General features: G+C 42.8%; 1 protein-coding gene across 1 annotated transcript; it reads left to right on the top strand.

Annotated features, from left to right (window-relative positions):
• Positions 1–1,925: 1,925 nt before the first annotated feature.
• CYP4V2 (cytochrome P450 family 4 subfamily V member 2) lies at positions 1,926–19,590 on the top strand. Its single transcript, XM_076336364.1, has 11 exons — positions 1,926–2,227; positions 5,176–5,288; positions 6,170–6,255; positions 8,059–8,249; positions 8,670–8,739; positions 9,973–10,099; positions 12,075–12,266; positions 13,637–13,739; positions 14,088–14,222; positions 14,394–14,573; positions 16,217–19,590. Exons 1-11 carry the CDS (start codon positions 2,017–2,019, stop codon positions 16,390–16,392), a joined length of 1,584 nt encoding a protein of 527 aa, XP_076192479.1. The 5' UTR covers positions 1,926–2,016; the 3' UTR covers positions 16,393–19,590.
• Positions 19,591–23,312: the final 3,722 nt, after the last annotated feature.

Below are 23,312 nucleotides of genomic sequence, written 5' to 3'. Positions count from 1 at the left end.
GCATGGGCAGATAGGCTTCCGCTTAGGTGTGAGGCTGAGTAAAAGCAGATTTGCACTGCGTTGTGAAAGCAAAGATTCACTAACCAGTAGAGTGCCTGCTGAAACCCAACACTGAGCAAATAGCTCTCCAGGTGAAAAAGGAATGCTAAATGCAACCTGGTAGAAAACTCTGTTGATAGATGTGTGCCTCTCCTACAGAACATCCTCCTTTGAAACTTATACTAAAGGTTCGTAATGATTGCAAATCTCGGTGACATAATTAGGCCTCAGAGATGCCAGACCTCTCATTTCTTCTTTCTTGGGTGTATCTTTTACGTCTCCTTCCAGTGTAGCTGCTGCCTTTTGTTAGTAGCAGCATCACCGTTGCCAGCTGCTGGCAGGATTTTGCAATGTTTGTTCTGCTGTGTACCCTACTGCTTTCCTTGTGGCTTTTCACCCTGTCCCTGCTGTTTCACTGTATTTCAGTTTTTTCCTGCAGAAGGAGTTATCAGCAGTTATAAACACAGATTTTGACTCAGAATCACAGTTAACCACTTCATCTAATTATCGCCTCCATGAAGGCAACAAACTGCAAGGTTTTTTATAAAGAAGAGAGTATAATTACCCAGCTGATCTCCATGTTACAAAGACAAAAGGTGAGCCTCTTAATCCTGCAGCTTGCTTCCTTCCTGGGATGTCACCTGAACAAAAGAGGGCACTGATGGCTGTGTAGCTTGCCTTATGTGTTTGCAAGACGGGGTATGTGTCTGCTACTTTCTGTCACAAACCATTGCAAATAACAGCAAGAGTGGCAAAGTTCATTTCTAGCTGTTTACTGTGCAGAAAAAATGCAACAGTCGGCATTTATGATAAAGTGTTTGCTGGGAGACTGCAGAAACAAAGTGCCAAAATTTACTCACCTCTGCTGCTGAGGTTCATCAGCCCTTCCTTAGCTTCTGATGTTCTGAGCTTTCTCTATTTGTGCTTATCTTAGCTGCTTTGTTTATGCTGTTTGTTGGTTTACTAAAAATGCCGGTGCAGTCAGTGCAATCAATTTTGGTACAAAACAGACAGGAGAAACATGACCATGCTATAAGAAGCTTTTGTGGTATATTCAAGGGGTGAAGTTTTGCAAATTGTGTGTAAGCCGTGCTGCATTTCACTGAACTTCTGTTTGACCACAAGGTTTCTGAGCATTGGAGGCTTTGAGGAACAGGCGCTCAGCAGCCCTGCAGCAGTGAGAAGAGACCCTGGCTCCTTCTGAGGCAGGAAGGGCAGCAGGGTTTATGGTGGGTATGGCACCACTTCTACCCAAGCACTTTGTGAGTTGTGACTGGTGCTGGTGCTGCCAGTCGTGTTATTGGCACCCTTTAGCCTGTGACTGAGTGTTCAACAGTGAGACCAGCAAAGGCTATTTGAACAGAGAAGCATCAGTGTGCTTTGCGGTGCTCTTCCTGATCGTGGGTCTGTATGGGCTCTGGTTTGTTTAACCCCTCTGAGCCATTAACTCAACTTAAGAAAGGTGCTCCCCATCTGAAGCACTTGAAACCTTTCAGGCATCGTGTTGGAGAGCACTGGAGCAGTTCTGTACGGCAAAATGGTGTTCCCTGAGCACGTGAAAACAGATGGAGAAAGGCGGTGTTGAGAAAACCCATCCTTCCCAAATCAGCAAAAAGGTGGTTTTTCTCTTGACAGCGGTTTGTGTATTTTCCTTCTGAGGTATTGCACGGGCCTGCGAAGAACTTCCTCACTCTTCACTTGAGTCAGAGGAGCCAAGTGAGGGCAAGGAAATGGCAGTGTTCCCTGTGGCTGCTCTGCCATCACGAAGTGCTTGCAGGCAGCCTCTCCGCGTGTTTTTTATATCTTTGTTTTCCTGGCAGGAAGCTGCGCCTCGGGACCATGTGACAGCTCCGCCTCCTGCTCTCTTGGCCCGGGTCCTGGCACACTCTGCTTGCTGCAGCGCGGCAGCAGTGGATACAGGCAGAGCTGGTTCCCCAGTAGGGATCAAGGCTCAGAGCAGACGGCTGGGAGGTGGTGATGGAGGTCGTGCAGGGAGCTGCAGGGGGACCCCAGCTGCTGCACTTGGGGACTGGAGTCATTGCTCTGCTGTTGATGGTTGTGGCCGTGTGCTCCCTGCCCTGCCTGATGGATTACTGGAGGCGATGGTGGATGATGAAGCTGATCCCGGGCATCAGCCCCTGCTATCCTGTGCTGGGAAATGCTCTACTCTTGGAACGGGAGGGAGAAGGTAAGGGCAGCTTACGCCATAGCCCAGCTGTGAGGTCCCTGCACTGTGTGGGGCTTTGCTGGAGGACCCAGCTCTGGTGAGGTGCTTGGGTGGTCGAGCTGTGGCTGGCTGGGGGGGGTTGTAGGGTGTGCTGTCGCCTTTAGGTCTCTCTGGGGCTGTGGGCAACCTGCAGAGCGGAACTGTGTGAGAAGTGGGCAGTGGAGGGGAAAGGAGAGGAACTGTATAAATATGGGGTTATTATCAGTCAAAGATTAGCTGGAGGTTCAATCTGACAGTGGCTTCCAGATGCTGATGTTGGACTTGGACCTGTTTCCAGTTGTTGGGGAGGTGGAGCATGAACGCTGTGGAATGTGTTTTTGTGACAGGGAGGCGTGCTGGGTGCTCTCACAGGAAGTGCTGTTTCACAGCGCAGAGCACTGGTCCCCATGGCTGTTAGCTGCGATCCAAACAAAGCTTCCAGCTTACGACGGAAAAATACTTCTTTAAACAATTATCTTCCCCCAAGTGAGCATGCGCAAGGGACTTTAGCATGCTCAGTTGCTGAGACATTTTCAGAATTAGCTGTGCCTTAGATTTATGTGTTAGATGCAAAAAAACTTGCTGAGTATTTGCAGTACATTCCTCAAAAGCAATCCTTTCTGTTCTCACATTGATCAATGGGTACCTTCTTTTTACCAGGTGCTTGAGAGAGCACTAATGTGCTACACGTTCCCTTTCCGTTTGGTACTCGGTTTTGCACCGGAGCGTATTTCTTGAGGAGTCGGTGGTGTGAAAGCAGCTCTGGCTGTGCTGTCAGTGGACCAGCAGACTCTTCTGGGTGTGTTTGTGATGCCTGTGTATGCCAGTCTGCTCCGTGCACATGCGTTCCTGGCTGTGCTGCCAGGTACATTGCCAGAAGAGAGAGCGACTGGGTCATGGGAGCGTGGTGAAGCCAAGGACGAGTACAGCACGGGCGTGCACATTGTCCAGTGCTGACATATGCCGAGACATGGTCTCTCTGTTCACAAGGGTACATGCTCGCATCTTTCCTCTGGATCCAACCCCATATCCAAATACAGATATGAGAGATCTTTCTTTGGTGGAAGTGAGGGCAAGCAGCTTTCCCTGAAAGTGACTTCGGGGAAGCAGTAGCAGGATCATAGTCAGGATGTGTATATGAGCCTGACTGAGAGACAAATCTTTTTTTCTTTTTTTTTTTCCTTCTTCTTTTTAAATCTTCTTAAAAAACAGAACATTGCTTCTCTCTCTAGAAAGCAATTTGATGGAGACTCGTACGTTCTATGGAGTCACTAATCTCCTTTGTTAACAGGAGTCACATAGCCTCCATGTTTTAGTTAAGTCCATGACCATCCATCTTTGTTCTTGTTTATTTATGTAAAAATGAGTGAAGTTTGTGGTTTATAATCTTTTTAATTAAAAATGTGACCAAAAAAAAAGTTTTTAGAAATGAGGATAAGGTTTTATAGCAGAAATAAAAATGACTTTTCATCTGATGGAGATGTTATTTATTGATATTGGTAGACAAATGCTGGAAAATTGTGATATTTTAATCATGGTGGTGTCAGGAAAAAAATATAAAAAGAATAGCAAAATAATCTGACGCTCTTAAGCCTTTTGAATGAAGTGTCATTAGAACTTTGCCTAAGACTAGGGAATGCTGTATTTGAGTATCTATTAGGAAACTAGGGTTTTTTTCCTTTTTTTTTTTCCTTTGATTTGGGGACCTTTTAATTTTCAACTCTGCAGAGTCCTTGGAGGGAGTCATTTATTGTTTAATCTGGTTTCTGAAAGGGCAAAAGCATGTTTAATCCTTGAACATCCTGATAGCGGCCACCTCCTCTAGAATTGCAGAATGAACCTGATTGCCCTCTGTGATAAGATAGCTGGGTCTGTGAGCAAGGGAAGAGCAGTAGGTGGTGTTTAATTTGATTCAGCGAGGCCTTTGATACCATCCCCCATGCTTTCTGTATAGCTAAACTGACGAGATATGGACTGGATAAGTGGATAATAATGTGGGTGGAGAATTGGCTGGATTGCTGAGCTCATTGGTATAAAGTCCAACCAGCAGCTGGACAATAATGGTATCTCTCAGGTGGTCTGTGGCATAAATGATCCTGTGAGTCTTTGTGCCCTTGGAGATGGGGACATCTGAATTGCCAAATCCACAGTGGCCCTGTAAGCAGTCACTTACCCTTCAGTAAGGTTTCTAAAAGGACAAAAGTGGAGTTAATTCCTGGAGCAGTCAGCTGTCAAAAGCCCCTGCTAGAGTTGCAAACTGTCACTGATGGTTAGGGCAGCAAGAGAGTGAGATGATTTAAACATGTTGGAATAAGAAGTAATTTGTTTGCAGATAAACAGTAACAGTGTAAGGGCTCCAAAGATTTTCTTCAGGAGTCCAGTTATCAGAAACTAGACATTTCAAGTGATACTGGTTCCTGCGCAGTGCCCTGACATTACTGTGCATGACATCGCTTGTGTGTGCACCACAAATGTAGTACTTGTCAATGATGTCTCAGATGGGAAAAGGCTTGATGCTGTATTTGGAAAGTAAAGAAGCGTCTTGCTATAGCATTTTGGCTAGTGTCAGATAAGCCAAAATGTAAGCATAGCCTTGATAAAGTTTGATTTGGCTCTAATTGTTACAAAGAGCATTGCAATACAGAAGGCCCATGCTGCAGTGCTTTGAGACTGCTTAAATCAGACTGCCTTATCTACAGCTAGGAGGGCTTTCCCTAGAATAAAGTGCCTTCAAGAGTGTAGCCATAAAGAAATGCTCTTGCAGTACACCTAATAGGTGCAAAATATGCTGCTTGGTCATAGTAGCAAGATAAAACTACAACAAAAACATAATTACAGGGCATATGGTGAAAAACAGTTTGTTACAGAAGTTTTGCTTATTCAGCAAACCCCCCTTTTTTAAAAGTTCTAATCTACTTTTTTCATTTTAGCTTTTTTTAAACAACTACAAGTTTACGTTGAAGAGTTCAGGAGCTTGCCATTGTTCAAACTTTGGATAGGACCATTGCCTGTCATGATTTTGTATCACCCTGACAGTGTGGAGGTGAGTGTGCTTGTCTCCTGTCTGTTCTACTGTCAAGCAAAGCAGTGTCCAACCTGTTAGTTTCGGTTCTCTCAATGTAATTTTTGCAAAAAAGGGCTTGGACTGATTTTACTTGAGATCGTCCTCTGACCCAGTGCTAAAGAAAGGCTGAAAGCCTTTCTATAAGGAATATAAAAAGCCTAGTCTTGGGAAAAAAAAACCCTGAAGATGGCCAGCAAATGAAAGGAGTGACTCAGTATGTTTTATACAAAGAAGCATCTCCTTTAACTTTGTTTTCACATGTGCAAAAGCTTCTGCTCCCAAGATCAGAATGGACAACCAGATAGCAGGGAAGATGGGACCACTGAAATAGGGGTAGAACATTTTGAAATGCAGGTTGCAATGCTTGTGTCTGCTTGACTGAATTCTGTATTAGAACTTTGTGGGTCTGTCTTGATGCCATGAAATGTAGTCGTTAGTTTTGCTACTGACAATGATTGTCCCTGGACTGCGAAGATAGAGTTGTTTCTTTGTTGGAGTGTTTATTGAAGAGATGGTACTTCTTGTGAGTTTGGTTAAGGCTGGAAACGGTTGGGTTTTCTTTGAGCTCTGCCTGTGACTTTGTAAAACAGATTTTTCTTTTTCAGGAAGATAAGCGGAGTGGGAGTGGTAGTTTTTGAGTATTTCATTGTTTCTCAGGATTGGGATATATACTGAAAGACTTGAGGGTGTGAACTCAATGTTCCCCCTGTGTACCAGCTTGTACTGAAATATGGTCCATTTTAATGAGGCTCGGGGCATTTTTGTGGAGGAACTGAGGTTGTGTGATGTAATCTCAGCTGAAGAAATCTCTCTCCATCTAACAAGTGATGTTTTTTCCTCTCCTTTCATTTTTCTGACAGGTTATTCTGAACAGTTCAAAACATATAGAAAAATCATACCTGTACAAATTCCTGCAGCCGTGGCTGGGCACTGGACTTCTGACGAGGTATAGTGAAATGCAGGTACATCGCTGTCTTCTTGAAATTTGCAGGGTATATGATAGGAAGAGGGCTTAGTGGCAGGAATGCTGTGTGTATCTCTGGACAGAGATGTAGATGATAGCTGTAGAAGTCTTATTCCTTGTGATGGTCTTTGTTGCTCTTTAGCAGCTGACGTCTGGTAAAAATCTTCTGGCATTATCTGTTTCTTGGCAAATTTGGCCATTGTTACTTTTTTATCCAGAGGCTTGAAATGAATGTGAGTTTTGGGAAGTTGTATCCTATGGCAAGTGGTGTCATTTAGTCTGCAATGCTACGTGCTGGACATTTTGAATGTTGTGATGTGTGTTGAGTGGTTGGACTGTGGCAGAACTGCAACCGTGTGCATTGCTTATCTCAGCTGGTGATGCTGCAAACCAGTAGGATGGGCCTGAGTTTGGTGATGCTTTGGGGTAGGATGGGAGAGTATCTGCACCCTGTCCTTCATTTCCCTCATGAAGTGGAGGCTCATAAGAGGTGAGCCTGGGTAAGAGCGCAAGTCAGGAGTGGAGGGAGGGAGGAGCAGTGATGTAAGGGTTTGGTGTCCTCTGGTCTTGGGAGGGTCAAGGAAGGTTTGGTCTGGATGATGCAGATATTCAAGAGTCAGAGCAAGGTGAGTGTAGAGTGGCTCTGGTGCCTTTCTGCCTCTTCTGTGTTTTTGCGAGAAGGTCAAGGTCCCCCTGTTAGCAGTGGAGCTTTGTTGCCTGTTTGGAGCCTTCAGAGGTGAACTCCTTGTGCTTTGTGATGGGACTATGGTGTCGTAAAAGCCAGCTGTGATCACGTGGTGTGGGAGGTGCAAGTTCATGTGAGAGGATGAGGAATGCCTTTTATCCTGAGTTTCGTTCATGGCACTTAAGAAGGCAGTAATCAGTAGCAAAGTGCAGAGAGTTGAGGTCCATGGGCATCAGGCATGGTGTATCCTCACTGTTAATTGTCTAGGAAGATTGATTCTGATTGTTTAGTCTCCAGTAGACTTTTAGAAGTGTTTTGACTTCCTTGTGCTTGCAAAAACATAATGGAGGAGAATGTTCCAGTCTCTGCTGATTAAGGGCAGTAGTGGCAGACAGCAAGCAGATAAGCTGGCCTGAGGAGTGCCTCTATAGCAGGTTAACAGAAGTGATGTGGTAGTTTACCCTGTAAGCAGAGCTGCCAGTTGTGTGCCTGTGGGGCATGTGATTCAGAAAAAGTGAACAAGAACCCTCAGGAAGCTGATGTCACCCGGCTGTGGCTCCGTGCTCTGTCACTGACATGTGGGAGGTGGTTGCCTGTCTCCAAGGGAGTACTTTGTAGCCAGACCTTGAGGCAGTCATTTGCATAATGTCTGTGGACCCTAGTTCTCTGCAATCCTCATTTCCTAGTCAGCGGATGAAGGCAAGCACAGGTGGTGTTTCACAGAGACAATGTGATAAGTTGACGACTTGATGCTGAATAACTGGTTTGTCCTGTAGATGGCTTCTGCTCCATGCCCCTGAGCCTGTGCACTGAGCACAGCCTGTGCACCAGGCTGTATTGCCTGAAGGCTTGTTGGCATCTCCTTTTGTTGAGAGTAGCTATAGAAATAGTGGCTTGTGCTTCAGAGAGAGCTGGAGCAAGAAATATTTCCATTTTGCTCCTTCTGGGGAGTGCTATGGACAGCTTGAAGAGTCATCTACAGCATGTCCATCTGTGAAGGTGTTCCAGGCTGCAGTTTTTACTGTGTACTTCCTGTGATGGTGACGGTTTTATTTTTGACTTGGAGTTTTCAACCCTTCCTTCTCCTGTTAATTTTGCAGCACTGGAGACAAGTGGCGGTCACGGAGGAAGATGATAACTCCCACATTCCACTTTGCAATCTTAACTGACTTTCTAGAGGTTATGAATGAACAAGGAGGTATTTTGTTGGAGAAACTTGAGAAGCATGTTGACAAGGAACCATTTGATGTCTTTCTGGACATCACTCTGTGTGCCCTTGATATCATCTGTGGTAAGTCCTATTCAGTTACTGTGGCAGGGCTGTGAATGACGCAGAGGCTCATGAGTACAGCTGTGCCGTGTTGTGTGAGGAGACGGTTGAAGAGGAATGTCCCTGCATATTGTGTGAATGCACTTCCATCCTCCCAAGGCCCTCCTTTCTCCTAGGGTGTCTTGTGTGCATCTGAGCAGGTGAGTTTGTGGGACAGGCAGGGCAGAGATAGCAGTCTGAAGTGACTTTGTGTTGAGGAGCAGGGTTCCTGGGCATGGAAATATAAAGCGAGCTCTTCACCTGGAAAGGGATGTGTGTATTCACCCATGGAAGGGACGGTGTGGTGACAGTCAGAAGCTGGGAGCAGTAGTAACTTATTGTGTACAGGGACTCTGCATTTCACTTTGCACTCGTGAACTGTTGATGACTTCCTCCTCCTAGAAACGGCAATGGGCAAGAATGTAGGTGCTCAGGAGAATAAGGATTCTGAGTATGTTCGTGCTATCTACAGGTAAATGGACATTTTGCTTGGCTACTTTGTAGTTGGGCTGGAGTTGATGCTGCTGGTGTCAGGAGTTCATCTGCTGTGAGCCAGCAGGGAGGGCCGGGGGGTCACAGATGGAGGTAGAAAGCCAAGAAGGCAGGAGAAACTCCTGCAGATTTTGATGCATTTTCTGGTATGAGCATATGCAATGGGAGGCTGAGGCTTTGAAGAGGTGTCAGCTGCCATTCAGTTAATCCATTGGTACAGGAGGTTAAAAAAAAAAAATTCAGCTGCAACATTTCATATCAGCATGACTGGCAGAATTGGGAGAGTGCTGTTTTAGACAGCATGTTAAAGCTGAGGCACTGCTGCTCTGCAGTTCATGGCAGTATTTACCCCATTCAAATTGTATGTGACTGTCCAGTGGATTAAGAAAAGCATGGTCTGTATTCCTACCACACTGGTGTGTCAGACTAGATGAGGTGTAGCTGCTCATGGCATCTCATCCCTAGCCTTTGATGGGGCTTGTTGAGACAGGTGTGTTACAAAAAAGGGGTGGAATTAGAGGCTTTTATTGTCATCGGTTCCTTGACCTTTCCCAAATTGTACTGCAAGTGGGCCTGAAGTTGGCCTAAATGTAATAATTACTCCTCAAAGTCTCTTTTTGCAGCCAAAAGCATGTGCAAGAGCTGAATAGCAATGACAATCAGCCCTTTCAAATGTACTCCAGTTGTGTTTGAGCATACTTGAAGTCTCATATTCTTTATTTTAAATACTTTTCATGTGCTGTCTGACATATATGGTATCTGGACAGTCAAGTAGGAATGTAATGCTTTCAGGTGGCTGTTTGAGGTCCTGGGGCAGATATTTTGGCACTCTGGCATGAGTAGTCTTTTCAGGATGTACATGTCTTTTCAGCATGGTCAATGCTTTACTGGTGTGGGGTGGGACTGGACTGGATGACTTAATATGTCTGTTTCAAGAGGATTCTCACTAAATGAGAATATGCTGTCCTCAAAGATCAATGCAAAAATAAATCATGGTGATGCTGGGACAGGTGACAGAAATTTTGAGGTGGTTAAAAATCAGGTAACAAATATGAACAGCCTTCCCTTCAGATGAATGGGTTTAAACCCACACAATATGTTAAGTTCCGCTTCACTGGGGGAGGTAGAACTATTTTTTTTCCATTCTTGAAAGTGTGCTGTAAACTTGGTTTTTGTCAAGAAATGTTACATGATGTGATTGTTGTGCTCCTAGGATGAGTGATCTAATCCAACAGCGACAGAAGAGCCCTTGGCTTTGGCCTGATCTTGTATATATGCTGTTGAAGGACGGAAGAGAGCATGAGAGGAACCTCAAGATCCTTCACAATTTTACAGATACAGTATAGATTTTTTTTTTTAATTTTTTTTTTTAATGGTACATTTTAGTTGTTGGAGTGAAGTCTTGAGCTCAGTAGAGAGCTTCCAAATGGGGGTGAGGTTCAGCCCCCTTGATATGCATCTACTGAGAGGAGAACTATCTCTCTGTTGGGATGCCAAGAAATTCTCTGAAAAGAAGACAACAGCTGACTTCCCTGTCAGGAGCTCTGTCATATTTAAGCAAGGGAGTATACTATTCCAAGTGAGTAACAGGACTTACAGGTCCTTGACAAACAAAACAAACAACAGGAATTCATTGAACTCCTCTTCTGCCCCAGATGCTCTGCATCTGAATCACCTGCAACAGCTCACTGCCAAGTTTGTAGCAGTAAGTATAGGGCTCTGCTTGGTAATGCCACTTGGTCCAGCCCTCAGAAATGGAAGCCTGTATTAATTTTCCCCTGTTCAGAGCAGAACTGCTGAGATGAGCAAACATATTACAGGTCCCCACATCAGCAGTAAGACACTTTGACACAGAAACCATTAAGCATACATCACTGACTTGGCATAAAACGTGGTGTTCTCTCACCATGTTAGACTGTGCAAGTAACACCCCTTTCTCTCACCAAATAGTTCCCATGCTATTCTTGCCAATGGTTGCCCTCCGAAATCTACTGTTAGGATGTTACCAGAGAGGCTGCTTTCCCTGAAATAGATGTATGTACTCCACGATGTTATTGTATCAGTGCCCACGACAAAGGAAATAATCTCTGAACTTTCACTACATATAATACAACATATAACTAGAGCAACCTGATCTAGTTGAAGATGTCCCTGCCCATGGCAGGGGGGATGGACTAGATGACCTTTAGAGATCCCTTCCAACCCAAACTATTCTATGATTCTATGATAATGAGCCACATTGACTCTGCATTGTTTTTAAGTAGTTCATGTTTTGCTTCCTTTTATTGGGAATTACAGCAATGAGGCATGAGAGAGGCTCTTAAAGGGACTTAAGGTAACGCTCTCTTCCCATTCTGGGCTGGTGCACTGAGTATCAGAAGCCAAATCTTAGAAGATTACAAAGGAACAGTAAATAATAATATCATCTAGTGTAGGTACTGACAGAAGGCACTGAGACAAGAGGTGGTTCAATATGTGTCTTTATATGTGTACGTTCAGTGAGGGAAACAATGTGTGTGTATATAACTTTTTTTTTTCCCATTCAGTGCTGCCTCTGAACAGAATTGCATACTCTACAGCCTTTATTTTTAATTATTTTGTTGTTGTTGAGAGCAATACCAGTTTATTGAAGGGTTCTGTTTTGCTGTTATGACAACGGTGGTGACAGAAAGAAATCTGTCTGTCACTGGGGCTGTGCTTTGACCTAAAAAAGGGAAGTTCAACCATTGCTCTCATACTGAAGAAAATTTGGGAAGCTTTAGTGTAGTGGTTCCAGCCGTGCTACGTGTAGTCCTGATGCAGGGTTGTGGGGTGCACCGGCTTCTCTTCAATCTCCTGGGTTCCCCAGAGGTTGGAGATGTGATTCTTTCCTGAGTTATTGGATAGGGTAGAGAATATCTTCTTGGTGATCAGTCTGTTCAAATTGTGGTGATGTTTTTTGATTTGCTGCCGCTATTGTTGTCATTCATGATTGTTGATCATTCATTCATATTGTTTCAGATATTCTGGATGTGTTTACACTTCTTGATAATCAACAAGTTGTTTGCATAGATTGGCTATCTATTTTCTTGATCACACAAAGACTGTTCAAGGTTCATTCTATTGCTTGGGACAAGAGGGGTTGGTCATATTTCACTTACTAACACAAAAAGTCAGTTAAAGTTCATGAGCTAATGCTGACAGCTATGCTAACTAGCTCATGTAGAGTGCTACAGATGTATGTTGTTGTTTTAATAAATTGGGACAAACCTGTGTGATGTAGACTGTGCGCATGTGCTGCGTGCATCGTATCTAATGTAATGCTTCTAATCTCAGGTCATTGCAGAAAAAGCTGCAGAACTTGAAAACGCCAAGCAAACGAAATGTGACACTGATGGCAGCTGTGAAGAAAATGGCCCCAAAAAGAGAAAAGCTTTCCTGGACATGCTGCTGAGTGCAACAGATGATGAGGGGAACAAATTGAGCTACAGGGACATTCGTGAGGAAGTGGATACCTTCATGTTTGAGGTACCCAAGGAACCTGTTGGTTTGTTGGTTTTTGTTTTGTTTTGTTTTTTCCCCTAGAACCTGAGATTCACCATTTGCAGGTAGTGACTCTTCCTTTTCTTAGTTCAGGAAGTTGCTTTTAGTATGAAGTTATTTTAGCCCTGGAAGCCTAAGAGGAAATCTCTGTAGGATAGGAACTACTGAAGGATAGAAACATTTGATCCAGAATTGTGTGCCCTGGCAAAATGTTGGGCAATACACATGTGGCAGGCCCTGTCTATGTGAGCAGGCTCTACTCATGAAAGCAGGTGAGTAATAAGAGCTTAATGGCTGACGTGGGCCATGGGCTCTCAGCTCCTGTTGCAAACCTCATTAATGCTAACGAGACCTCTAAATGGTTTCAGTGTTTTGCCTTGCATTTTGTCAGCTCTCCTCACATTTTGTCCCTTGCCACATTGGCTGTAACTCCTGGTTCTGTCGTCAACTGTGCATTGGTGTACTGTCTTCTCATGTCTGGTTCCCTGTCCAATGAAGGATCTAAATAAGACTTTCACAAGTTTTCCACACAACTCCATTAGGGGGACCTGAATTCTATCTCAGAAGAGCTTAATTCAAAGTGGTATTACTGCTGTTGTAACTTAGAGAAACTCTCTTCCCATCTTAACGTTCCTGTACTATTCCATAGCTGGATTTTGAAGAGGTGCAGCATCCTGAACTTCACAAGTGCACCTTTTTAGTACCAAAATCCTTTGTTGGTCAACTTTTCCCTTTTCTGTTCCCTTCTTTGTTTTGTTTTGTGGGTTTTTTTGGGGTTTTTTTTTTGGTTCCCCTTCCCTTTGTTTCTTTTCCTTTCCAAGTTTTTATGCAGTTCTGAGAACTGTAGTAGCTGATCCCCTTCTCATAGGAAAACAAGAAGTATTCCCTCCTATGGCCACTGTACTGTGTCTCATTAGACCCCTTTTTTGGATAGTTTTTGTAAAGGTTACAGATTGTGCCCATTGTATCTCTCCTGTGGTAGTCATTGGCCCCCCAGATGTTACGTTGTTGACTGGGCAGTAACCAAAAAGATGAATATACATCTGTTTCATTGTGTAGGTACTGATAGTTCATGCAGCTTCTTGGAGGCGGAGGAGAGGGATGTTTGCTTGGGTTATTTCAACACTTTTCCCTTTTGGTCAGTTTTCGGGCACCTGACAGAATCATGGATCATCTTATATCCTGATTATCAGCGTGTTGGATAGAGTTCTTCACTCTTGATTTTTATTTTTCTCGTGGTCATGGGACTAATAAGTCTTACTTTCCATACTGTCTGCGCACCCAAGTATTTATGAAGCCTACTTATGCACAGGAATGTTGTTGAAATGAATGTCTTTGTAAATCTGGACCTCTAGGGCCACGATACAACAGCAGCTGCTATGAACTGGGCCCTGTACTTACTTGGACATAATCCTGAAGCCCAGAAGAAGGTTCACAGAGAACTGGACGAGGTGTTTGGTACGTTTCCATTCCCCGCTTCATTGGGGTTGTGATAGTGGTTGCATTTGTGAGTGGGGATGTGGTACATTGTAAGCCTAGATGTAGAAAGGGAGGTAGGAACATACCTTGTGGTCCTTCTGGACCTTTCAATAGCTAGAGGTGATTGGGACAGGTGCTGGAAGGTCTGTAGGAAAGTACAGCCAACCTTATGTCTTTGGGGCAAGGCATGCATATTCAATGTATGTGTAGCACCTTCTGTGTGGTCTTGGGGTGTGGTGAGGGTTCCTAGAGGGAGCTGGGATGAGTTTGTTTAACGAAAAATGGGGAGTTTTGGTCTCGCTCATCCCCCTATTTGTTTTTGGACAGGCAACACTGAGCGTCCTGTTACAATGGACGATTTGAAGAAGCTCCAATACCTTGAGTGTGTTGTGAAAGAAGCCCTTCGGCTCTTCCCTTCAGTTCCGCTGTTTGCCCGTGCCTTGAGAGAGGATTGCTGTATTAGTAAGTAGTGTCCTGCATTTGTCACTGCCTATCCTGCTAGCATCTCCTCAGTGGAGGTGTTTCCCAAGTAAAGGGCAGCGTTGTTTTATTTTTTACTGTGCTGTTGTGTATAGAAAGTCACTTATTTGCTGTTGTTTTGACCCTTCTTCTCCCTTTCCCCTTACTCTTTAGGAGGATATCGGGTACCAAAAGGCACAAATGTTCTTGTCATAACTTATGCCCTGCATAGAGACCCCGAGATGTTCCCTGACCCGGAGGAGTTCAGGCCTGAGCGATTCTTCCCTGAAAATTGTAAGGGAAGGCACCCCTATGCTTACGTGCCCTTCTCAGCTGGTCCCAGGAACTGCATTGGTAGGTAGCTGAAGAGGAAGCCCTTGTAATGTGACAGTGCTGCTTTTGGTGTGGTAACTGTGGCAGCAGCGAGTGTATCAGAAATTTAAGTCCTGATGTGCCTGTTGGTCGTGTCCCGTCCCCCCTCGCCGCCCCGCCCCCTGCAAGCCTGGTGCTTGAGCTGCCGCATTTTGTTTCTTCCCAAGGGTTTCCTTTCTTCCCAGGGCCCAGTGTCTATCATGCTGGTGTTTCCTCCTCGCTGCCTGTGCAGCCTGGCAGCATGTTAACGGGCTCCTGTGTTAGGACAGGATTACTTCCAAATTTCTGATCCTCAGTGTCAGCAAGACAGAGCGAGAGACGGCAAATGTCCTGCGCTTGTTTTGCTCTGGAAATCTCTCATCTGTCTATCGCATGATCTCAGCTGGGTGTCCCAAACGTGCAGTCTGCAACTGATGTATTCTTTCCCTCTTTCTGACACCGTTGTTGCTCTGGTGTTTTCACTGTCACCCCAGAACTTGTTAGTTCTTCAAGTGCCACTGAGACACTTGGCATTTATCTGTGCTCAAAGTAGAGGCATTGTTGTTTATATTTTAGAACACATGAAAGGACTGTTCCTGCACAGATCTTAAGTGCAGATGGGGAGCACTCAGCAATTGTCATGCCATTTACAAGCACAGGAAATACAACTTCTGCTGGGATTTTGGTTTTGTTTGTTTTTTTGGGGGGGTGGGTTTGGTTTTTTTTGTTTGTTTTTAATTTGTCTCATTGTGAATAGGTGCCCTTCCCATAAGAACAGCAGACTAGGTCTTCCCATGTTCCAAGGAGGAATCTAATTTAATATTACATGTCTAGCTAGTTCCTGGGTGTACAGGAACATGTGCAGAAGAGGTGGTTCATTAATATCATTGCAGAAATACATCACTGTTCACACGTGTACAGACATCCATCTGTGCATATTATACAGAGGGGAGCACAGAAAAAGCTTTGAGCACTGGGTTTTGTGTCCTGTTCCCATTTTCAGTTTAGTTTGAGTGAACTGCCTGGATTGTGACACTTGGTTTGGTTTCTCTCATATTTCTCTTTCTCCCCTTTCCTCCTCCACCTTTCTCTGAAATGTAAATTGAACTTTGCCCTCTGTGCTACCAAATCATCAGTGTGTGTGATGCTCAGTGTTCACCGAAGGAAGGTTGGTCTGTTGTTCTGTTGCAGTTGTATCTCCTTTGCTCCTCTCTGCATATATGGAACAGTGGGATTTGTCTCTCCTCACCGTCCCTGCGCTGCATCTTCTCCTGCTCTGGTCTGTCATCCATTCCGCCCGGCCTAGTCCATCCAAGAGACATGACAAGGCTGTGTTTTGTATTAGTTCTGTGTGAAGTGTTGACCATTTCCTCCTTGCTGTTTGAGTTCTGTGTACTATGGGAAGGAGGACGTGCTGTGGATTGTCCCAGGAAGGCCAGAGTTGTCATGCAGAGAAAAGTGCTAGTTTCAGTAGTATCCATATGACCTCGATTTTGGCCTAAAGCCAGTTCTGTTCTCAAGGCAGATGCACAGTCCTTGCTGTCCTGTGTTCCTAGGGGAATCACTGTGAGCATGCAAATGCAGCAACTGTTAATGCAACCTGACAATAACATCTTTTTTTTTTTTTGCTGCCCTGTAACTCGTAGGTCAGCGCTTTGCACAAATGGAGGAGAAAGCTCTTCTAGCCCTCATCCTGCGGCACTTTTGGGTGGACTCATGTCAAAAGCCAGAAGAGCTTGGTATAACTGGAGAACTGATTCTTCGTCCAAATAATGGCATCTGGATTAAGCTGAAGAGGAGGCCAAATGTTGGATCAGAATGAAAGGAAATTCAAGATTTTATTTTTCCAAAAACTTTCAAGCTATTTAGGCTGATATGTTTTTAAATCAGATATTTCGAAGGCAGTCCAGCAATTTTTTGAAACTAAAGTCATTACTGATTGTTTCATTAAAGATGATGTAATAGCCCTAAATTGCTCTACTTTTCTAGTACATGTGAACTTCATGTATATCTTTGAAGTGCAAGTCTTTAAACATCAAATCTTAGTGCCTTATCTACTCAGATGAAACTATTCTACTGCAACAGTGCAAAAAAACCTTAAATTATGGTAGTAACAACAGTAATGCCTGTGATGGAGTGGTCTGGTTATATTCCATAGCATTTGCGAGGTAACTGACAGTCTCAAATCTTTGTATAGTTTTCAGGTTTCTTTGGTTCTGAAGGGTACAAATGATCAATTCTTCCACTTGGCACAATTTTTTTCTGTTTTGGTGATGACTGCATCTATGAAGACAAAGCAGGAATCTCTGATAATTTCACTCCTCTTTTGTAAGCATTTACAGTAGTTCTTAAGTAGTGAGTGCTGTGAATTACTTTTTAGCAAAGTGTACCATAAGCATTGTTCTGTATAATCACAGCATGAACTAGATAGCGTGCAAATTACACACAGGATTTCATAATGACAGAAACACTGTATTATTACAAATTTTGAGAATAACCTTCTACTGTGCCTCAGTATGGAATGAAATTATATCTGTAAAAATTACAGATATATGCCTGGGTGCAGGTAAATTACTGATGGATAATTATTTCTTATCATCAGTTCCTCTGGGGTGGTCAATCAACCAGATTTTACTGCGTTAGTCAAAGCTGAAACAATGAGCCAGTCTGCTCTCGCCTTCTAGGGTCCTGAAGGCAACATAGAGAATTTCTTGCTAATTGATGTTGAAGAGGAATTACAGTGATGGAATGAAGCACCTGTGAAAGTTTCTGACTGTTTGTACTTTCAGGACAGGTAAAAATCTGCAACAAGCCACACAGCTTGAGAACAGACTCTCCATGACTTTTGTAAGCACTGAAGAAAAAGCTGGTGCTAGACCAAGCTGAGGTCCTCTAGCTGGTCTGCCCTTTAATTCTGCCCTGTGCTTTGGCACTTTTTTTGGCTGGTGTGTGTTACCCCAGCAAGACCCTGGTACTGTACAAAGAAGGGTGCACACGGATAACCACACCTCTGTCTTGGTCTGCTGGTGCAGCAGTTGCTCTTGCCACCGTGGTTGGCGGTGGGGGTTTTAGGTGTGCTATTGCCTTTAGTTTGTTCTGGGGCCGTGGGCAACCTGCAGAGGGGAACTGGATGAGAAGCTGGAGGTCAGAGCTGATAAGGCTAATATGGACTGGTCCACCTCTGATGATTAATGTGTTACAGAGTAAGAAAGGAGTAATCTGTCCTTACTGGTTTTGTTGGCCTTTACAGATTCTTTTCTTTTGTCTGTTTCCTTGTGCCCTTTTAACAACACTTAGTGGTTTAATACGTGGGATACTGCTGTGCTTTGTAGAACATCAGAATAGAAAGAAAATAATTCCTGTGTTTTCCAAGTAAATTAGAGGTTTCCTTGAACCTGCCAAATTCTTTATATTCTGATAAACCTAGGTTTTACCATTTTCTGAGGATCTTATAAAAAGAAAGGATTTAACTGCTTAGATTACATACCTGAAATCAGGCCTTGACAAATAGTTTATTGTAATTGCTACCTTTCTTTTGCCATTAAGAAAACAAAAGTCATGTAGCAATGATGATATGGTTACATTCTTCGGCCTTCATTTTCAGAGACCTGTTTCATTGCTAGATAATAACAGGAATTTAAGTTTACAGGGCTGATGGTAAAAATTGTTTTCTTTATAATGAGATAACTTTCAAGACTACCTTCTTATGTTAACACACATAAAACAAGTGACGTGTTTTCCAAAGAGACTCTAAATTAAGGAATTATTTAATGCTTTTGGGTACTTGGTAATGTGAGCTTTGCAGGTATACAAGATTTGCATCCAGAATACGTTTTCTCAGGACGTATGTAGTTGAAACCTGGAGAGGTACTTCATGTGTTTTCTTAAAATATGTCCCTAAATTGAGGACTTTCAAGACAAAATATTAATTCCTTTTGTTCTGTGGGATCGATTTTTGTGGAAACACGTGGGGGTGAAAAGCGGCACGGACTCCGGCAGGCATGGCAACCAAAGACCTTTATTGCTCTTTGTTAGCATCTTTTATAGCAAGCAGAAGTACACACGCGCTACCTGCAGCTTGCAGATAGGTTATAGCCTTGTGTTCACACGCATCTATGCTCTAGCAGATTGGCCCGTTCTTCCTGATCATGCGAAATGCCTTCATGATCTTTATCTTGTTTTTCTCCTTCCAGCTGCACATTCCTTTCTCCGTAATTTTCTGCTTAAGTGCCTTGTCATGCCAGGTGGTACAGTGTTTGCTCATTAAAACCAAACTCAGGAATGTCCGTTAGTGAGATTCCCATCCCCACAGAAACAGTTTTAAAAATTGACCAAACTATAACAATTCTTTCCATAAGGAGATAATTTTTGTGACATCTATCTACAACAACCAATATTTTTGCTTGCGCTTTGTTTTTGTACCATGCTCTTCTCATATAATGGGATCTCAAGTAAATTGTGATTTCTTTATAATCTCTGATGGGAACAAGAAAAATAATTGAGACAAAAACTGGGTAAAACTGTAATGAGAAACTCATTATTAAAAGTGCATGGGCTCAAATGCTGACACAGGTTTACCGAAGTGGAAAGTCCCTATTTAATGATGCACATGGTGTCTTTGCCAAGATGAGCACTGATGTAATCCTGTAGTCTTTATGTTCAGAGCTGTCTTGAAAAGGCGGTGACTTCTTGTTTTTTGTTGTGAAAACTGGTTCTGAAGCAATCTGAGGCTGCTAAGGAAATAAATATTAGGAAATCAATACTGAAAGAACAGGAACTTTCTGCCTGCAGGGTACATGTTAGATACTTTGTGTTGTGTAGAGTTTGTCCTTTTATTAACCGGAGTCACGTGGTGTGTAGTTGTTGGTTGTGGTCAGCAACAACCCTTTGAGTTTGGGTTTTTTTTTTTCTTTTTTTTAACCCTGTAGGACTTAGGAATGCAGTGCAGCCTTGCCAAGTTTCCTGATAAAGTAATGGAACAATAAAATATTGTGTAATAAAAACTGCATGTGAGTAGTAACTGTTTGTGATTTTTGTCCTGATGGCCAGGTATCTGCTGATGAAGGTAGCGGCTGAACTCTAAACCTAAATATTACTCCTGAGTAATGGTTCATATAGGGTAATCTCAATGATGCTAATCATGGGGTGGTGCTGGCTCTGTTTCTGAAATACCGTAGAATCATAGGATAGTTTGGGTTGGAAGGGACCTCTAAAGGTCATCTAGTCCAACCCCCCTGCCGTGGGCAGGGACATCTTCAACTAGATCAGGTTGCTCAGAGCCCCGTCCGACCTGACCTTGAATGTTTCCAGGGGTGGGGCATCCACCACCTTGCTGTAAGAAGTTGATAGCCTTGTCTCATATAAAGATCCCTTTTGTATGGTGACAAGAAGGACACAACTTTCTACTGGGATGACAGAAATAGAGTGCATGAGCATTTCTGGGTCATGGTTTACAGCTGTTATGAAGAAAATTGACAACAAACCCTCTGTGTGACCTCTTGGGCGGTGCTGCTTGAAAGCGCCTCCAGGATTGCCTCAGAGGCACTAGACGTTTCCAGCCACCTTGACACAAACTGCTTTTTGGGCTCTGAAAGCTGCGTGTTTGGGACACATGCAGGAGGTGGACTAGTGGTGCTTACTAGACATCTGCCTGCCTTCCTGAATTTAATCCTCATGCTGCAAAAGACAAACGCTCATGTATAGATGTTAGTACACTGCTGCATACAGATCCCCTTGCCGTGCATGACCTAACATGTCATCTCGCTGATACTCCTCTTCCAGCAGGTAAAAGACTCAAAGAGCCTTTGGAGAATCCTACCCCACTTTCCTTCCTAAAAGCAGTATCGGTGTCACCCCCTGCCAAACCTCCCAGTATAGTACTACCTCGGTTCATAGTCAGGTCATATTTAGAAGATGGTCTTCACAGTTTGCATGGATTAAAAACTAAATTAACTCACTTTAAAAAGAAAATAATAATCTGAGATTCTTCTGAAAATGGGAGTTCTCTGCTAAGTATAACTCCATCTTTTGTTCAACAAATGGGCTTTTCTGATCCATGCCTGGAGTGTAGCTTGTGGAGATGGAAAGTGTTCATTGAAAATGCAAATTATTTTGAGCGAAGAGGGGCAGTCAGTTAGCAAAGAACTGTATGCCCAAACCTCCAGACCTGAGTCCAGGCTAGTAGTTCAGTGACATGTATAACTTGCTCAGGAGTTACTGTTTGGCAATTTACAGGGCCTGGTCAAGACCCTGGAACCCTTCAGTACGTTGAAATGCTCTGTCTTCTCTAATGTCTAACAATAATCAGCATCAGGTGTTATAGCTGCAAGAAGCAAGGCCTTGGGCAGTTATGTGATTCTCCACTTATAAGAAAAAGATCAAATCTATTTATATGAAAAAAATCAAAGAAGGCCTCTTAGAAAACAAACCCAGTAGAGATTTGTTGTTTAATATTTGCAACTGTCTTCTATTTTTTCTATGATCCTGCATTTGGTCTGCATTGATTTCTTATTTGACATCTGATGTGCAGTTATTTCTGGGCTGTATTTCTAGGAAAACTATTGTTGACATGTAACTGCAGGATATGGAACTACTATATCGCTTTTAATTCAATACAATATGCAATCCAGCACTTCCCACAAATCAGTGAATAAGTTATTCTAGCCATCTTTTTGCAGCCATTTTGGGTGGAATCAAGTCAAACATGAGAAGACTTTGGCCTAGTGAGAGAGTGGATTCTTCACTCGGATAATGTCATCTGGACTCAGATGAAAAGGCACCAGATTGTTCATTGTAAGAAGGAAAGATCAAGATTTAATTTTTAGAACTTGTTTTAGCAGCATGTGGTATTTCACTCTGTCTTTTGTCATATACATAATGATAACTATGCAGAATTAAAGATACACAGAGAATACTTTAGAATATTTGGGGTTTTTTTTCTACTAGAGCATTCAGAACCAGGTTCATGATATTATTATAGCATCCTCATTCAGATGGAAGGATGTTCACAAAGCCATATCGAAATAAGAACTTGTGTTGTTCCTCTCTTATGGGTACCTTCCTTCCCTCATTCCCTCTGAGATGCTCTTCCTCTTGTTCCCTGTCACGACTGGAGGGTGTCTCATCACAGAACGTAGACCCTCTCCCATGTTGAAGCTGCTTTTTGAATAGGATTGCCATAAAGAAATGTGGGATTTTGTTTTGCCAGGCAGAATTGGACCTAAATCAGACTAGAGTAGTGTCCAGTCATTCATGTCCTGAGGTGAAACAATTCAGTAATTCCTGCCACCTTTGCAGATTAATGAGATTTTGCATAAATCACAGCGGAAAGCAGCAGAAAGCAGTATCAAGCTAGTAGGCAATTGTACTGCTGGGGAGATTTCATCTTAAAGAACTTGCCAACAGCTTAGGCTGAAGCAGGTTTGGGTTTTTTTTTAATATCAAGTAAAAATGAAACAGAATCAAAACAGAAGCAAGCACTCCATTTTGATTCAGATGATTCCTCTAAATTTTGTACTTGTATCATCAAAAAATGTTTCCATTTTATCAAAATGTTTTGATAAGCTCTTGTTTTAACCCTGCCATCTGAATTACTAAATCTTAATCACAATATCCCAATTTAGTTGCCAGAATATTACTGATAGCTAAATGAATACAATGGGGGAATTCAGATGACAGTAACCTTACATGTGGAGCCTTTATGAGCCTAAGGAGTGTTAAATGGTATTGGTATTCTATGCACTTTGAATTTCTAGCTCTTCTCCTAGTATAAATTATGTAATCTCTGGATTTCAGTGGAGCTCAGTAAACTGATACCAGCTGAGAATTTGTCTCAGCACATTTTATAATTTGTCCTATAATAAATATGTCCTATAATATAATAATAATTCATTCAGGAGCATAGAGTTCGTAACACATTCTTTTCTCCATACAGAAGTACAACTCTGTTGATTTGAGCAACAGTGCAGCGGTGTAAACAAGGGAGCATTTGTCATGTGAGTAGCAGGCCCACTGAAAGAAAATGCATTATTTATCTTCCAAAGTGAGTGTGCTCATTGTGATTCTCTTTGAATAGCATTGCTGCCTTATTTCTCAGCTTCACCATCAAATCCGACTGATGCCCATATAGATGTAGTTAAAATGATGTATGCTTTTGGAGTGTGATATCTAAATTTGAGAACTGCTGCTTTAAGAAAGTCTTTTTTTCTTTTTTCCACTAGTTTGCTTATGAAACAAACAGCCATCACCAAAAGATTCCTTTTCCTGAGACAAATTTCTAAAATAGAGATAATGGATTATAGAAATGAAATCTTACAGAAGCTTCTGACAAATGGGTATGACTGCATATTGTATGATGAGACACATGATCTTGCTGAAATTTATGATGACCCTGCCCTGTTTTTTCTGCCAATTTGAACTGTATACCTTATTTTTCCAAAAGTGTGGGGCTGGAGTTTTTTGGGGTTTTTTTTTTGTTTTTTAATGAGACAGTAATGAACTGGAATAACACTGCCAATGTCTGAGCTGGAAAGCCCAGATGAGAAATGAAAAGTGAAGAAACTAGAAGTCCTTGGAGAGAAGTTCTAATCCCTTTGTGCCACCAAGTGAAATGCACACACACACAAAAAAAAAAAAAGAAAAAAAAATTGTTTTAATTGAATACTCGTGCAGGTTGAGCAACACAAAAACTTATTTCAGCTTGTTTTGTTTATAAATATTCTGATACATGGTACGTTTTGTGAT

Source organism: Aptenodytes patagonicus, chromosome 4 (genome assembly GCF_965638725.1).
Source record: "Aptenodytes patagonicus chromosome 4, bAptPat1.pri.cur, whole genome shotgun sequence".
NCBI classification, from domain to species: Eukaryota; Metazoa; Chordata; class Aves; order Sphenisciformes; family Spheniscidae; genus Aptenodytes; species Aptenodytes patagonicus.
The sequence above is the reverse complement of the archived record's forward strand: the minus strand, read 5'-3'. Positions and strand labels throughout refer to the sequence as shown.

What these genes read in the sequence shown, in the direction of transcription:
- CYP4V2 (XM_076336364.1), top strand. Translation starts at nt 2,017, where the DNA reads ATGGAGGTCGTGCAGGGAGCTGCAGGGGGACCCCAGCTGCTGCACTTG. An exon ending in GGCACTGGACTTCTGACGAG is followed by an intron (nt 6,256 to 8,058) that starts GTATAGTGAAAT and finishes TTAATTTTGCAG; the next exon opens with CACTGGAGACAAGTGGCGGT. An exon ending in AGAACTGGACGAGGTGTTTG is followed by an intron (nt 13,740 to 14,087) that starts GTACGTTTCCAT and finishes GTTTTTGGACAG; the next exon opens with GCAACACTGAGCGTCCTGTT.